The sequence below is a fragment of the Falco punctatus genome, assembly GCF_963210335.1.
Source record: "Falco punctatus genome assembly, chromosome: 7".
NCBI lineage: Eukaryota > Metazoa > Chordata > Aves > Falconiformes > Falconidae > Falco > Falco punctatus.
Window position 1 is genome coordinate 53,505,095 of NC_137587.1, and position 17,287 is coordinate 53,522,381.

Consider the following 17,287-nt stretch of genomic DNA (forward strand, 5'->3'; position numbering starts at 1 on the left):
TGAACAATCGGGGAGGTGTGTGTGTTTATGAGAATTATGCCCAAAGAAAGAAGATTGCCAGATCTGCATTAAATAGCTGTTACGCCTCTACCTGAGATGAACACAATAGATCAGAGATGTCTACTGGCTATGGTCTGTCATGAAACACTTAATGCAGCTACTTGCTTTTCAACATTAATTTTTCCATTAAGCAGTAATTCGCCTTTAGATAGTAACTCTGTTCTTGGTGGCATTTCCCCCCCCTTTGTTTGTCCATAGAACATGCAGTGTGTATCCTAACTGACTGCAAATGTTAATGAATACCTCTTTTTCCTCTTCCTTCTTTCTTCTCTTCAATCCAGTAAAGAACTGAAGAAAATTTTATTATTAAGTGTTTATTTGATATACTAGACAGTGTAGCCAGAGCCTACAAGGTAATGGAGCTGGTGAGCTCCTTTATCCTTGCCTTTTTGATACTTCCTACCTTCTGTTGCTAATTCTTGAAGGGTATGTAAGATCTTTTCCATGTGAAGTATTGTAGAAATTGATTGATATCTTTTTATTAGAAGCAATTAAATAAAAGTCTTGGCCAACATTAAATAGCTTTATTAACCTGACTGGATCAGTGGGGCAAAAATCTGACTGACAAAGATATGCAGCCAAAAGCCCTGTAAAATTAACTGGCCTAGCATATGAGAAACCTGGAAGTATGTTGTTTCTTTACCTGGCTGATCTAGGAGGAACAACGTCTCTCTAAATAAACCAGCTGTAGGATATGAATGTAGTTCTCCCCCATCCTAAGTTGTCTCCGCACATCTGAGGACTGTATGGACCCTGAGAAGGAAGTATGCCTGGCCAACCTATTAAATGTCTGACTATAAACATGGATTTATAGGCAGTGGAAAATTAGCATGACTGTTCTGCTAATACAGTCATGTTTGGTTCAGCTGAAAAGGGGAGTGCTTTTGAAAACTGATGCAGAAGGTAGTTGGTAACTTCCTGAAGGGCTCAAGCATGTGCAGAAAGAGCAAAGGGTTTATGTAAGTGGGAAACGCCACGTAATCCTGCAGAATAAAGTCCCAAGCTTCTTTGTCTTGTCACCAGTTTTTCAAGCAGTTGGTGTTTTCTCCTCTCTGGGAGTTGGGTTTCTTTTCATTTTTAATGTTTCATTGTATAGTTAAATGAGCAGTGAAGTATTTTAACTGCTTCAGTTCTGACTCTGGTGACACTGGTATCTCAGTGTCAGTGGTTGACTTGTCATAACTATTGCAGTTCAACCCTGCTATCATCCTCAGGATTGGTGCTCCAATTTAGGGTTTGAATACCTAAATAAATCCATCTATAAACAATATCTGCTCTGCAGGGCCAGCGTGTATATGAAGGAACCTAAGCATTATTCATTATCGCTGTTTTCATACAGGATATGTGAAGTGTTTGTATCGCCACAGTCATATCCTTGATATGTCGGTGCAGTGCTGCATGCTGCAGGTTTTGGAAGTATATTAGAATCCTTTCTAAATAGAGCTATTTTAGGAGTTGTGCTGGTGGCAGGAATGTAGGGCTCCCTTGTGCTGCTCTTGTAATTATTTCTATTAATGCTGAGGAACAATGGACTTGTAAAGACAGAATCTAGCACTTTTCTGGAAAAGGTTTGTCAAGGTTGTCTAAAACTCAGATCTTGCTCCAGCTGGATTTTCAGCGTTTGTCTGAGAGCTGTCGACGGTGGTTCATACAGTTCTGTAGCAGTACATACACAACATCCTAATCAAATGCTCTTCTTAACCATTGCTATGTGAAGAAGGATGACGCTTGGTTTTTAGCATGCCTGGATATGTAAAGTCGAATGCTGCAGAATCTGGTCTGGCTAAGCAGGCGCAAGGCTGCTTAGGGGTGTGCTGTTAGTTGCTAATTCTTTTCTTCTCTTTTACCTGTTACATTAAATGAGAGTGCATCCCAACTCTGACTGGGTTATGATAGTGTGCATTTAAAAAAAAGAAAAAAAAAAAAAAAAGGAGCAATAAGGTGAAGCTTCCAAGCCCTGCTGTGGGGGGCAGCGAGTTATGTGGCTTATAGTGAATATAGGTAATCTTAATGAATGACAGATAAGAAAAAGTTCTGCTGGCAATGGAAAACTCCCAACAAGCCATCATGGCTTGACCTACTTCCACCTCCTACCAGTGGATCAAAGCTGGGTTGATTTAGCATGAAGCAGACAGGTGTCAACAGGTTAGTTTAATTCTGCTTATGAAGTTACTGGTAGTTTTTGTCTGATTTTCCTTCCCCTTTCATTTCCCTGATTTCCCCTTGTTTTCCCATTGTGTATGGACCTACATAATACTCCCTGCCTCACTGTGCTGCATGACATCATAAATTCTACCTTATAACTCCCCAAGAATTATAATAGTTAATTACCACCAAGATATTTTTACAAGCTTTTTTATTACATTGCGATAAACTGCATTCCTAATTTATAAGGTGTGAATGAAGGATGATTTAAGGCAAAATAGGCAATCTTCGGAATAGTTTCAGTCCAGACAATATTGGTTTAAATGAATGTATGAGCACTGATAAAGACATTAATAATTAGAGCTTGTTTATTACACTGTTTCCAGAAGTTTACATGCTGAAAGAAACGTGATGTTCCTGGCTACAAAAAGTTCACCTTCCATTTCAGAGGAAGCGTGTTCCCATTTAAATTCCAAGTCATAATTACTACACAACCTAAGGAAATTGCAACTTGTACTCAGTGGTTCACAGCAATGTCTTGGGTCATTCTGGCCCTGACCGTTACGGGAGAAGAGGCAAAGAAGAGGACTCATCCATGATGAGCCTTGATGCAGCCATGGACATGTCATTGTAAGGGTGCTGGAAACTTAGGCTACCAGGAATGGTGCCTCATTTGTTCATCACCAGGGAATCCAGCAACATTGCCAAGTTACAGTGTAAAAAAAGAAGCCAAGATGAGACAGGAACTAACAGTAAGAATTTTGTTACTGCTTTCACTTTTTAGGTGCTGTTGTTGCATGTTTGTTGCAGTGATCAACCATTTTACAAGAAAAAAGTCTGGCTTCCCACCAACCCAAGTCTTTCTAATTTCTGCAATTAATTTCATGAGATTCCAGCAGGCTTTGGACACTTGCTGCCTTCAACTAGGAGTCCTTCTTTCAGATATGAGTCATTCCATTCTATATTTAAGGCTACTATATGCCCGTTTCACCATTTTTATCCAGGCTGAAGAGTCCTAGTTTACATCACCATTTCTTGCATGTCCTTCAGTTCTTTTCAGTTCCAATTCATGACCCTGAACTGGAGATTAACAGTCAAACATCAGTCTCATATCTGACCTTCTGTGTAACCTCTCCTAGTTTGCCAGGCAGCAGTTCCTCCAGGTGGGTCGGACACATCTAGGTGTTCCTCTCTGGGAGAGTCTAGTGCTGCTGTTGCAAAGAATTAGGCATTGAGAAGGCTGGATCAGAGGCATATTCCCACCATTCCACTGGTCTGCAACTGGCTTATGGCTCAGTTATTAGCAGCTTTCTCCTCCTGTTGATGAAAAATGCAAGCAACCTGGCTGTAGATGATAAATTCAAAAGGCTAGTTTCACCTGCCACCCTCTGTCTACCCCGTGCAGTCTGTGGTCCCTGCAACAAAGCAGTAACTTTCTCAATGCCAGGAGTTGTTGCCAAGGTTTCTATCTCAGATGCTTCAAGTTTGGTGTGGTCAGGTTGAGAAGAATCATTAGAGACTGGAACAAGGAAAAATAAGGAGTTACATCTGTTTTTCAAGATGAACCAATTTGCTCCAAAATCTAAGATTCTTCATGAGAACTGTGACGCCAAAGTGTTTCAAGAATGCAGAATATGACTAGAAACCTTAAGAAAGATCATTTGTTTGTTTGTTTTCCTCTTGCTCAGAAGCAAAGAGTTACATTAAAAATGAAAATTAGCAGCAACAGAAGGGGGATCGATTTATTTTCCCATAAAAAAAAAAAAAAAAACAAACCCAAAAGACTACCACAAAACCCACCACAAAATTATGCTCATTTAAATCAAGTTGCTTTCAGTCTCAACTTCTGAAATAGTTCCTTTTCATAATTTCTCTTTCTTTCCTGTCCTGTCCACTTACAGGAAGCTTCTTTTTCCTCCCTTAATGCCAACACCCATTATACTACTTCTCTGTACTCTAACTACCAAACCTCTATCTCAACAATGACCATCATGGTCACAGAGCAGATTGATGTGTATAAACAGCTCAAGAGTGCTGGTTGCTTTATCTGCCGGGGTAAATCAACACTCTTGTTCACACATCCTTGAGCCAGGAAGATTGATTAAAAGCCCCGTGTGGCCATAAAGCTAGAATGTTAAGTAAATTGACTTCCAGGGTTCCCATGTAACAAGAGTCTTGGGAGACTATAAGACTTGTGAAGAAAACAAACACAAGACAAAACAAACCCAAAGAAAATTCTTTTTGATCTGGTGGTTCGTTGACATCTGTAACACTTCAGTTTCTAGAAAGTAAGTATGTCAATTTATAACCTCAGGTTTTCACTGCCGTTCAAGTCTATTTTTTATATATTTAAAAATATAAAAACATTTTATGGACAGAAAGTAAGTTACCTTCTTTTAATGGTGTCTCCCCTCCTGAGCTGCAGGGGTTACCCAAACAGCTGTATTCACACATTACTCTGAACTGGAAGAAATTTTTTTTGCCAACTTACTATTCAGACTGCAGCGTTAGAAACCAAGGCCTGATATGATGCTGAGCTGTACAGGATGTCAAGACAAGCAAATGCAAATAAGCCTATTGTTTGCAGATAAAATCCTGGGATTAACCCTCTTGAATGGTATGACCCAGATGTGGTGGTAATAATTTTGTGGGTTTTCACTTGTAATTTGGGACCGCTTTTCTAGACTGAGTCCATTGTGTTGCTGTGGGTGTGCAGAGGATACAGCTACCCTCCAAGGTGTACCAGCTGTTTGAGGGTGCTGGTACTGGTGTAATACTGTCCAAAACACAGGGGGCTCCAGTACAAAGAGATCTGTGCGCAAGAGAGCAGACCTGAAACTTTGGCGTTTGGTGCTGGGGGCTGTCAAGCTCTTGTGTAATGCTTTAGTAATATATAGTAAAAAGTGGCCTTTTGTCCTGCCAACAAAGTGAGGGGTCATGACTTATTAATTAAATGTATTGCTAATCCACATATGCTGGCCAAAGAAGAGAAAATAAACTGTGTACCATAGTAAAAGTATTTTCCTGCATTTGTCAGCTTTTCCAGAAGTCTTTCAGTAGTATTTTGATGTTTCTTATCCTTTTTCTGTTTCCATTTTTATTTCTTAGGTAGCAAATGAAGCAGAACCAGAGGAGGCCTTGTAAATGGATACAAAATGTTTAATGATCTTTGCCATACTGAATTCAAATTTTCTTCTGTCGTTACTCAGATCAACAGTAGGAATTTCCTGCTGTTATATATCTCAAGCTCCTCAGAAACATAGTTAGGAATTTTAGGAATACACAGCTTTGATTCTCTGAATTTCCATTTTAAAGGAGAGTACTAGGGATTAAACAAACAAGAATCATCTCCCCCCAAACTGCCACTTGATACTGTACCTGACCATTTGATTTGCTAGTTGACACTAAGTGACTTGCCGTGTGACTTGGCCAAAGAGGGCCCAGGATATAGTTCAGCCAGTAGACTTCTTCACAGATTCGTGATACACCAAGCAGGACTACAGCTTCTATATATTTTCTGTAAAATAGATTGAAATTTCTGGTTACCTGTTCCTTTCCAGTGAATAACTTTGACAAATAACATCATATAAAGTATCTAACTGCTCCTTCACTTATGAGTTCGGTAACTGTTGTCCCTCTCTTTCCCTGTTTTTAGAAGCAGAAACAGAAATTCTATTGGTCCAGGAAAGTACGGATATGGAAAAGTACCATACATTTTACCTTTACAAACTGATACTGGTCAGCAGCCTCAGAAACTTCGCAGGCAGCGACAGTCATCAAGGAACCACGTATTTCATCAGAGTCCAAGCCTCATGAATGCTTACAGCCAGGCAGCTAGTCCTTCACTTCAACACGGGAATCTTTATCAAGAGGAAAGTGGGCCTCAGGCTGGACATCAGGTCCTTGGACCCTCGGTTTATCAGTCATCTGCATTTCCTGTATCTCAAAGCCTGTTTCACAGCAGTGACTCAAACCATCACGGGTCTGCATCACACCAGGCGGTCCAGGGTCAGCCCCAGGCTCAGAGAGCTGCAGCAATTGTGTGCATTGGCACCTACAAGCAATATAAACTCTGCAACACAAATGTAAGTCTGGTTTTCCTATATTTAATTTGATGGGCAGCTATTGGTTTTCCCTAGTATGCTAAATGTTCACATAGTGAAGAAGTTAAGTTGAACATTGCTTTTTATTAATTTAATGAAATTTTTTGTGAACTTATTTTAGAGTGTCTTGGGGAATACTGAAAGTACGTGCATAGTAGTGTAGATACAGAATACCAACCATACTTTCAGGGATGTGAAGCAGTCACTAAACCTACCAGTATGTACAATTCTAATTTGATAGAGAAAGAAACTGAGTCACAGATGAGTTTTATATTTTTCGATGTAAGAAATGGAAAAATGGAGTTGGAGTAGACCACATTATAAAGTGTCCCTGCTTCTTAATCCCATACGATAAGGCTATCCTTTTGGGAGTTCTGCTCATGTCCTAAGTAGTCTTTAGAGCCAGCCAGTAGCATAGATCACTCCGATATCTTACCGTGATGCTGTGTGATTCTGTGACAGATGCTACTTTTACCAGCATTTAAGCTCTACATACTTTTATTTTGGCTTCCTAGTTTATTGGAGAGAAAATCTGTTCTGTGTTAATTTTTAAATAAAACTTACTCTGTTATTACTTCATTCAAACCCATTTGGCTGGGTGTAGCTCTGTGCTCTGGGGCAGTCTCCCATTGTATGTGGGAGGCTAGTGAGGCTTTGCTGTTTCTTCCTACAAGCAATTTTCATCCTGCTAAAAAATTCAGTTTCTGGCTGTGTCATTTTAGTGTTTCCTAAGTATCTCTTTCTAATATTTGCATCCTATTTGGGCTGCTAATCTAACTTAATGTCACAAACTTGAAGAAGCTCAGCTCGTATTTGGATATTAGAAGCAGGATTTTCAAGAGTTGTCTTAATATGCTGACACAACGGGCCATATTTTTCTGGGTGGATGCCCGTCTGATTCTTCTGCCTCTTAGAAATCCTGTTTCGTTTAGTGGAAGCCTGCATAGTGGAGATGTAGCAACAGAACATATGATCAGGATAACAAAAACATGACCTGAGTAAATCAGATGAGTGCCTTTTTGCCTCTTAGTGTAGCATTTACTACATTTGCATGATTTATGAATAAAGCCCATTGATCAAGACTAGAGCAGTTGCTTGAAGAGACCTAATGCCAAGAAAGTTTTAGCGTAGTTGTTTGAAACGGAAAACATGAAAAGGCTACTTTAGGCCTCTGAGAACAGTCTCTGGTACCAATTGCTCTTTTGAAAAACACTTTCTGTTTTTTGAAGGAAATGGGAAATGAACTTAGTGCATGGGCATTAATTTGGAAAGTTTTCTGTGCAGAATTTGCTCACTGGTGTCCAAGCGATACACAAATGTCTCAGTCTTTATTTCATTTCTTACTGCATCGAGGCAAAAAGCTGGACAGTATTCTGCCTGACTTAAGGAATGTAACAAAATCATTTCCAGGGAAGATCTCTTTTCAGAGAGCAAGGGGTGAGAGGTGAGGAAGTTAGAAATGAGGTGGAAGAAAGAAGCAATCCCAGATGGCCGACGTATGGAGAAGGAGGGTTTGTGGAGGAAATCTGTTGAGAATGAAAAGTGGGCTGGAAGGAGGAGGGCTGTGAGCTTGTGAATTAGACGGTGGCAAGACATGCAGGTCAGTATGATGAGTGGTCTGGCCATTGACAAATTTCTTCTGGTAGTAGGAGAACAGGAGTGGAAATATTTTAATGTTAATTTTAGAAACTATTGTTTAAACAGAAGACTTCAATAGATGAAGAGGAAAAAATAGGTGAGCGTTCTGTTGCAGCATCTTTGCCATTGCTGCATGTATAAATGCAGTTATAAATAAATCATCATTTATATTACAGGAGACTTTTAATAACAAAGAAATTGTAGATGACGCAGCTCCTCCTAGGCATGGAACTCCACGTAGTGATATTCTCGATTTAGCAACATTTCTGTTACCCTCAGAGAAGCTGTAATTGCTCTTCAAGGTTATTTTTCTCCCTGGAATGTGGCAATTAATGTAATTATAAAAAAGAAGTTGCTAAGAACAGCTTTAGTGTAAAGGCCAGGACAAGAGCAAAACAAGGCTGATAGTGTTTCACTTTGTCTGCTTGTTCTTCCTGATTAAATGCTTCTGCACGTGGGCTTTAATTTAATTTATCAGCAGTGACATATACCAGCGGTCTTGCCAGCGTACAGAGAACAGTATCTTTTTATTTCTTTACTTTCTTCTTGTTTAATTCTTCCTGGAGCATACCAAAAATGAAAATCTCATTTATTGAGAGGAAAATATTCTGTTAACGGTAATCCTGGTGTTTGGCCACTCCCTCTGCAGTTTCTCCTAAGGGCAGTTAATTAATAACAAATTAAGTCAATGTGCCTTGGTCCATTAGGTCATTTCCTCACTATTGTACATTTATTCTTTTTTCATTAATAGCTGAACTCATTTTACATGACTGACAGCTTGATTCATAAAAGTTAAACTTGTGGGTTTTGGTTGGGGAGAACCTCAGAAGTGGTTGTATTTGTTCAAGTGTTTCTGCAGGTCATTAAACCTATTTTCATACTGTACAAGGGGCTTCCCCTCTTCAGCACCTTGCATCTAGGCTTTGTACGTGGTCACCTCAGAATATCCAGCAGCCTGTCACCTCCTTCAGCAGGAAACGGGCAGTAAACATCTGTCCTTTACACACAAACAGCACTGACAGAGCTAACTGAAACCAGAAGCCATCCGCAGTACAGTGAGATTCTTCAAATGTGCCTGTATTCCTCCAAAATGCGGGAGCGAGGAGGGAATCTGCCTTACTTCCCCTGCATTAAAGGGAATTACATGGCTGTGTGGGTGAAGGAGAAGTTGAGTGCAAACTTGTTTGTGTTGTTTGTCACCAGAACAAAGGAAGCAGCTCAAACGGAACATTTGTGTACCGAGCACTTCTCGTCATGGTTTGTCTCAAGCATTGCCAAGTCACTAGCTCTTCGTGAGTGAATGTGTGAGAATCGATCTTTAAATTAACTTCAGGCTGAGGTTTCTTGGGCAGCGTGTACGAGGAAGCTTTCAGGGTTCCGGACATTCGAGCCTCCTTGTTTTGCACTGTAAATTTGGTGATACAGACTGCCCCTTTTAAAAGTCAATTTTATCTGATTTATTATATTTTTTGTAAGATGTACAGTGAATTATGGCTTATTAGTGAAGACATTAATTCTTAGTATGTCTCTGTCCTTAATATGTGGCAACCTTATTGCAGCCTTTCAGTACTTAAAGGGGGCTTATAAGAAAGATGGAGAGAGACTTTTCACCAAGGTCTGCAGTGTCAGGACAAGGGGCAACCATTTTAAACTAAAAGAAGGTAGCTTTCAGTTGGACATAAGGAAGACATTTTTTATGATGAGAGTGGTGAGACACTGGAACAACTCCACTGGACACTGTGGGTGCCCCATCCCTGCAAGTGCTCAAGGCCAGGCTGGATGGGGCTGGGAGCAGCCTGGTGTAGCGAAAGGTGTCCCTGCCCATGGCGGGGGGCTGGACTAGCTGATCTTTAAAGGTCCCTTCCAACCCAAACCCTTCTATGATTCCGTGTTGTCCTTGGTGGTGAGTTCAGGCCCTGACAGGGTGCTACCTCTCCTCTGCTGCAGTTCCCAGTTTCCACGTTGCACCGAGACAGTTGAGTCTGAAGTCACATAGTAGTAATCGTGAGCACTTAAATGCTCTGGTTGGAAATCCTGTCAAATAAAATCGTGACTGGTTTTGGCCAGTTACAGTGCATCAAGGAGTATGAAAAAATAGGTGGAGAAAATATATGAGTTTCACCATGAAGAGCAACGCAAAATGGATATAAAATCTAAATTGTCTTTAGCTATGGATTGAAATAGGGTTTTGACCAAGTTTATACCTTTACTTGTATGTGAATTTGCCAAAACCAAGCTGAAATGCAGGAAAGGCTAATTGTTGAGAGCTCAGTGGGATACTTATGGATGAAGTTTTGCTGAGCTTGTTCAGTTTCATTCACAGTTTCTGGCTTGCCCACTGGTTCATATGGATTCCTGTCATGTCTCCAGTTAGACTATGTTGCCTTTCCCAGTACGTTATGTGACTGCTACTTAGCAAGAAGTCAGTTGTGTTTTGGAGAAGTATCTAGATAGGATCAGAAAACAAATGATTACTTCTAGTTTTTTATCCTGATTCTTCAGCTATACACACTACTAATCTGTTAGCACAGCTATGGAAAATCCAGCTTTTGGTCCCACATAAGAGTTCTCTACTTGGATTCGTGCTCCTGTGTGCAGAACACTTAAGAATGGCACCTTAGCAGGGAATGCAAAGTATCTGAAGGATAATTTTGGAAATGGAAAGAGGTTTTATAGTTGAAGACATGAGTTGAGGTAAAAGGCTTAGGGTCAATCCCCAGTTCTATAATGATGCATTAAATTAATATAATTCCCTAAAAGAATATTAATGATGATGATACTAATTTTGATTGGTGTGAATTAAATTTTTTCCATTGAAAGGTTTTTTTTGGACACAGAACTATAATTAAATAGAATTGAAATCTTCTGCAGGAATGTGTTGAGTCCATTTCAAATTGATGTGTGTTTCTGTCACCTAAGCACGTAGGCAGTAGGCATTGGCAGGCTCCCCTGGCACCTGGGATCTCGGGCCATTTCACCAGCTTGCTGGCATTCTGCCCAAGCGTTTTCAAAAGTTTTCCACCCTATAGGAAATGAAATGTTTCCTGTGTTTCAAGTTTTAACAAATGTAGAGGTGGAAATGTTTTAATTTTATATAGAACAGAAAATGCAATCCTCACACAAGTTGTTTCAGAAGTGATACGGGGTGCTGCAAGGGTGTGTGCACTCTTCAGTGTGGTTGGGATGCTCAGATACTGAGGTAAAAACAAATAGAACACTATGTATTTTTAAGATTTTTTTTTATTTTACTGAAAAGCCCCTTCTTATTCCCAAAGAGCTACTGTGTGGTTTATTTATCCTCATTTTTAGATTTGTATAGAGTAGGTGTTTGACATAAGTGGGAAAGTGGAGTTATGATGACATATCTTTTCCTGAGGAAATTCAACCGTGGCTTTATGTGAGGAATTTTCCCTGTGAACACTGAGGGATTGTATGTGCGTTTGGTAGTCTGACATTCCACGGGCGTATAGGAAAGCTATTAAAAGCTTACACTACTTCGGGTTGTACTGCCCTTTCTTTGACTGTTTTGAAAATTGCAGTAGAAGTTTATAAATATTAATTCAGAATGTGTTGTCGCTAGCATGGGCTTAATCTACCAGGCACTGGCACAGAGATGCCGCTTGTACAATGTCCTACCGAGTTTGTTAACTGTCCCTTGTGTACAAAAAAGTCACGTAGATACAGCTTTCATCAATCTTTTGGACCACAGTAGTTTTCTCTGTATCTCGGCACTGTCATTTTGTGATACCCCCCTGAACAACTGTGAACACTGTATTACAAAATATTTTGCCTTATGACATTCTTATTAAAACTTCAATAATTACAGGAAACTGTCTGCCTTAAATCTGTATGAAAAATACGTTGGGGTAACTTTAGAAGCTCTCTCAGATAGTTTTATTCCAGAAGTGTACTGTCTTCTTGTGGCAGTGACAGAACAAAAAGTTAGCTGTTTTACCCTAATTATTACTATGGTCATTACTTACTAATGTAGTAAAATGTTCATAATAAGGCCAGAATCATACAATTCAGAAAATGTTGATGTCTAGAGGCTTATAGTTTTTAATTGAAAATTCAATTACTTACTTTGATCAATACATTTATTTTAAACCAATTTAGCATCTAGGGCTCTGAGAGGCATGCTCTAATGCTCTGTTGTGCCAAGAATTATACAAACACAGACCAAAAAGATAGGTGCAGATAAAAATTTGATATTGTATACATGGCTAAAGCCATGGCTGATATTCTCTGGGTCGCGGATCCTGTGCAATCTATAATGTTCTTATGATGACTTTCTGCATCACACAGAAATTATGAGATTTTTGTCTTTCTCCAAATACAATTTCATAAGATATAAATAAAATATAGTACAGCCTGGGATAGAATAAACACCTTAAGGCAATAAAGCAGAAATGTTACACTGGAAAATAAAGGTTGAGAGTATGTATCAGTGGTAAAAATCTACAAAATGTGCAAGGGCATTATCAAAAGGACACAGTAAGGAACTTAAATGCTCAGTTTACACAGTAATTTTTTTAAAGGCAAGAAATGGCAACATTGCCATAATTAGTCAATAAAATCAGCTTAACTCTGCTTTGTGTTGTGCAGAACAAACTTTTTTATGGTTGAGGCACTTTGTTACATGCTTATAGTTTGAGTACTGATCTTTAACGAATGACATCAACCCTTTCACTCATGTTTTCCACTCAAATGTTACAAAAGAAGTGAGATTCACACCATACATTTGGACAATCTGTAGTGAGTGCCTAAGCTGGCTGTGCGTATGTTTACTCCATAGACAATTGTACTATATGTGGCCATATATATCTTCACATTAGATATGAAGTATCTGAAACCATTTTGAATGTAGCTCAGGACAGCATGCCATGGTTAAAGTTGTCTCTGTGTAACAGTCCCTCCTCTTATGAAATTGTCTGAATAATTCTTGCAGTTTTCAACCTAAGTTTTTAGCTTCTTTCTTGAATTTCATCCTATTGTTCCTAAATATGTTGGGGAATTCTCTTACCTGTTCTTGGTGTTTATCCATGGTAGACAGTTTCCATATTTTAGTGTGAGAGTTGGCCAACTCCTATACATTTAGCACCATTAGTATGTTTGGGGTTTAGCTTGAGTACACTGGGGGCAGAATTTTCCAGAGACTCTGTCAACTTCCCAATATATATTTTCTTGATTTTTAATGTACAGAAGGACTTCAGTGGGTTTGGTTAACAGTAGTACTTCAGTATTTTACAATACTGCAGGAAGCATTGAGCTGCATTTTTCTTCTGTAAGGTTTATTTTGAAGTTCTGAGCCTGTTAAGTGGGTTGCGTGGTGAAGCTGGAGAAGTCTATGGACTGGTTGAAGTTGAGTGAATTTGTGTCTGAGAATAGCTGCGGATTCAGACCTGCATTTATGTGTAGTAATAACATGATATAAAAATGTTAATAATTCCTCTGAGTGCCTCAAAATCAAAACCAAATGCATATCAATTGGCTAAAACATGTTTCCTAACTTCCCAGTGAACGCTAAATGGTAGGTTTCGTGTAGCCATTGGAATTGTCTGAGAAGTTACCTTTCTGATTCTTAGTGTAAATGGCATGCATATGTCATGGGGGAGAGGAGACCGGGAAAAGATCCACAGTTATCCGATCACTTCATCAGTTCTGAATAGCAGCATTAGCACGTAAACCATTGTGAGGTGATTCAGAAACTTCATTCGGATGCTTGTTGAAATGAAGTGCTTTTTTTTGTTATTCTGCAATAAAATATGACTGCTGGGTGATTTAGATGCATTGCCTGGTCATTGTTCAGACCTAACCTCTGTGCCAAGTTTTAGAGAGGAGACTAATCAATGAAAATTGTGAGTTCAGAGCTGTAATCAGATGGTTGCATTCCTGACATATTCGTAGAATTATTTAATAGGGTAGTGTAAATTTGAGTAGTCGTCATTTATCGATATAGACAAGTGTTGCGGGAGGTATTTTAAGGCATTCCAGCTTGACTTTGTTTCTTTTTGTCAATTCATATGGACAGAAGTATTTTCTGAAATTCTACTTCATATTTATTCAACAGTCCTATAATTTGAACAAGAAATTTGCTTTTTCTTCATATGATAGTTTAATTGCATCCAGGTTTTCCAAGCAGAGGAAGCTGCAGATGTCTAGAAACTTTGATCAGAGGAAATCCCTTGAATTAATTTACAAATAATTTTTTTAAAAATGTTGCTTTTTATGGACATTTGTTAACTATTCCCATTATCTACAGGTGTGGAAAACACCTACTGTCAGATGTCAGCATCTGCTTTGGTACATGAAAGGGCTAATTTTTTCCTGGTGTTTTTAGAAGGTTAGTTCAGTACTGCTGGTAACAATGAACAAGTTTAAGGTGCATTTTCAAGCCAGATAGCAGGAACAGAACATAAATTACCTGACTATAGGAATTTGCAGTGAAAGTACCCACCAGTACAATCCTAGTCCTCTCTTGTACTAACTGGGGCTAGTGGAGGAAGAAGAAAGTGCAGAAGAAGCAGCCAAGGTTAAGCTAAGGGTGCTGAAGGAGTAGTAGTTTGTTAGCATTGCTAGTTTTTTGTTCTGTGGGTTTGAAAACAGCAAATGGCCAAAACTCATGTAGAAAGTTAGGAAACATAAATGTAAGATTATCTCTGGCAGGCATGTATTCCTTTGCCTAACCACAGAATAGTTTTGTTGAAGGATGGTAGTCTAAACCTTCTTCCCCAGAGGTAGTAAAAATGAACTTGGCACTGCATGCCCTGTGGTGCCCAGAACAGTTAAATCAGACTTTTGCATTTGATCCGTTAAGCTCTAACTGCCTACAGAACAATGTAAGCTCCAGAAATAATTAAAGCAGTTGTGATGTTAAAAAAAAAAAAAAAAAAAAAAGCATGTATGTGTGTGGGGGAATCAGACTGTAGTGCTCTGTCTCATCTTTGCTAGTACTTCATCAAGTGTGCTGTGGGTCTGTCCAGAAATAACACCTTTGCAGGCAGCATATTGCATGCATAGAGACGTGCAAGTGTAATTAATAAAACAGATTTTTTTTTCTAGTGATAGGTTGGTATGGCTGTTTATCTTCAAATTCTTGACTTGACAACAGTCAAAGCAAAATCTGCATTGGTCAAACTGTACTTATGATTTGGCAGCTCATCTGCAGATCAGGTCAAGAGGTTTTCAGGCAGACCTCCAAAACAGCAAGTACATAGTTCACAAGTGGAGAAGGGGTTGGTTTAAGCAAATTGTGCTATAGGTGACGTTTCCCTCCCCAAACTGGTGGAGTAGCTAGTTCCAGAAACTGCAGTCCATCTTTCATGTTCCTTATTCTGTATGTCCGTTGTATACCTGCTAGCATCTAGAGTGAATGAGACAGAGATTATGTAAATAACTCCCCTAATGAAACGTTCCCAATTGATCCCCAAAGCAAGTCCCTTCTGCACACTTAGATAAGTCATCATACAGAAAAAATAGTATGTAATCATATAGTTGGGAATGGACCTCACAGGCAAAAAGAGCCAAATTACGTAGTAATTGCACGGACAATCTCTTCTAAGTTGAGGTTAAACTTCCTTTTAATGCCCTGTGACTTACTGTATGTAACTTTATAGTTTTAAAACAAAACCAAATCAAACAAAAACAGAATGCCATCGTGTCACATGTAACTGCTCATCAGGCCACTGCATCTGAGCCAATGTGTGGTGGGTTGACCCTGGCTGGATGCCAGGTGACCACCAAAGCTGCTCTGTCACTCCCCTCCTCGACTGGACAGCGGAGAGAAAATATAATGGGAAACTCATGGGTTGATATAAGGGCAGGGAGATCACTCAGTACGTACAGTCACAGGCAAAACAGACTTGCCTTGAGGAAATTAGTTTTAACTTATTACCATTCAAATCAGAGCAGGATAATGAGAACTAAAACTAAAACTTAAAAGCACCTTCCCTCCATCCCTCCCTTTTTTCCATGCTTAACTTCATTCCTAATTTTCTCTACCTTCTCCCTCCAAGTGGCACAGGGGGACAGGGAATGGGGTTTGTGATCAATTCATCACGTGTTTTTGCTGCCACTTCTTCCTCAGGGGGAGGGCTCCTCACACTCTGCCCCCGCTCCAGCGTGGGGTCCGTCCCACGGGAGACAGCCCTCCGTGAACTTCTCCAGCGTGAGCCCTTCCATGGGCTGCAGTTCTGCACACGCTGCTCCAGCCGGGTCCCTCCCAGGGGGTGCCGTCCTGCAGGCACAGACTGCTCCAGCGTGGGGTCCCCGGGGGGTCACAAGCCCGGCCAGCAAACCCGCCCCAGCCCGGGCTCCCCTCCCCGCGGGGCCACAGGTCCTGCCAGGAGCTGCTCCAGCGCAGGCTGCCCCACAGGGTCCCAGCCCCCTTGGGGCACCCCCTGCTCCGGCGTGGGGCCCTCCCCGGGCTGGGGGGGATCTGCTCCCCCGTTACCCCCCGGGCTGGGGGCACAGCCTGCCTCACCATGGCCTTCACCGCGGGCTGCCGGGGCATCCCCGCTCTGTGCCTGGAGCACCGCCTGCCCCTGCTGCGCTGACCTTGGTCTCTGCAGAGTTGTTGCTCTCCCAAAGTCTCACTCCCTTCTCTCGCTGGCACAGTTTTTTCCCACCCCCCTTCTTAATGTACTATCCCCAAGGTGACACCACCATCACTGATGAGCTGGGCCTTGGCCAGCGGTGGGTCTGTCTGGGAGCCAGCTGGTGTTGGCTCCACTGGGCATGGGGGAGAGGAGCCACCTCTGTAGCCCCCCACTACCAAAACCTTGCCATGCAAACCCAGTACACGGTGGTAAAAGGAATTTACCATCACTAGTTCTATAGGGCAATGGAAATGCTTTGCCATGGTGTTCATATGTTTTTCTCACCACAGCTGTTTCTGTTGTTCTTCCCAATACAGCCTGTTTCTGCTCCTTTCCACTAGCAGAAGCTGTTCCACTGTATTTTATTGCTCAGTCACACTTCTCACTTTCTTAGTACCCTGTCTAGTATTTTCCATGTCTTCTCACCATCTATTCTGCTTCCAATCACCTTCTACATCGGTTTCCCAGCTTCTCTCCAGTTTCACTTCTCCGCAGACCTTCTTCAGCTGACTCACTTATCCAGTCTCGTCTCTTGAATCCTAGTCCCAAGATATATCCAAGTTTTTCCAATGTATACAATGCATTTTAGCTACAGGTATTTGTATTGGACCACTTCCTTGCTTTGTCCATGCTGCCTGCAACCAGGCTCAAGGGATTATTAAAAGCAGAAGAGCGAGAGGTCTTGTTTTCTTCTCTAGTCCCTGCCCCTAAACATCAAGGAGCATGTACCAATAATTGCTGGGA

General features: G+C 40.7%; 1 protein-coding gene across 2 annotated transcripts in view; it reads left to right on the top strand.

Moving 5' to 3' along the window:
- The window catches only part of THSD4 (thrombospondin type 1 domain containing 4), a 320,405-nt gene that overhangs the window by 51,635 nt on the left and 251,483 nt on the right, over positions 1-17,287 (top strand). For both annotated transcript variants that reach the window (XM_080396118.1, XM_080396119.1), the window contains one exon: positions 5,861-6,290. In XM_080396118.1, the coding sequence (XP_080252244.1) occupies positions 5,861-6,290 (430 nt within the window). The remainder of the gene's footprint in view (positions 1-5,860; positions 6,291-17,287) is intronic.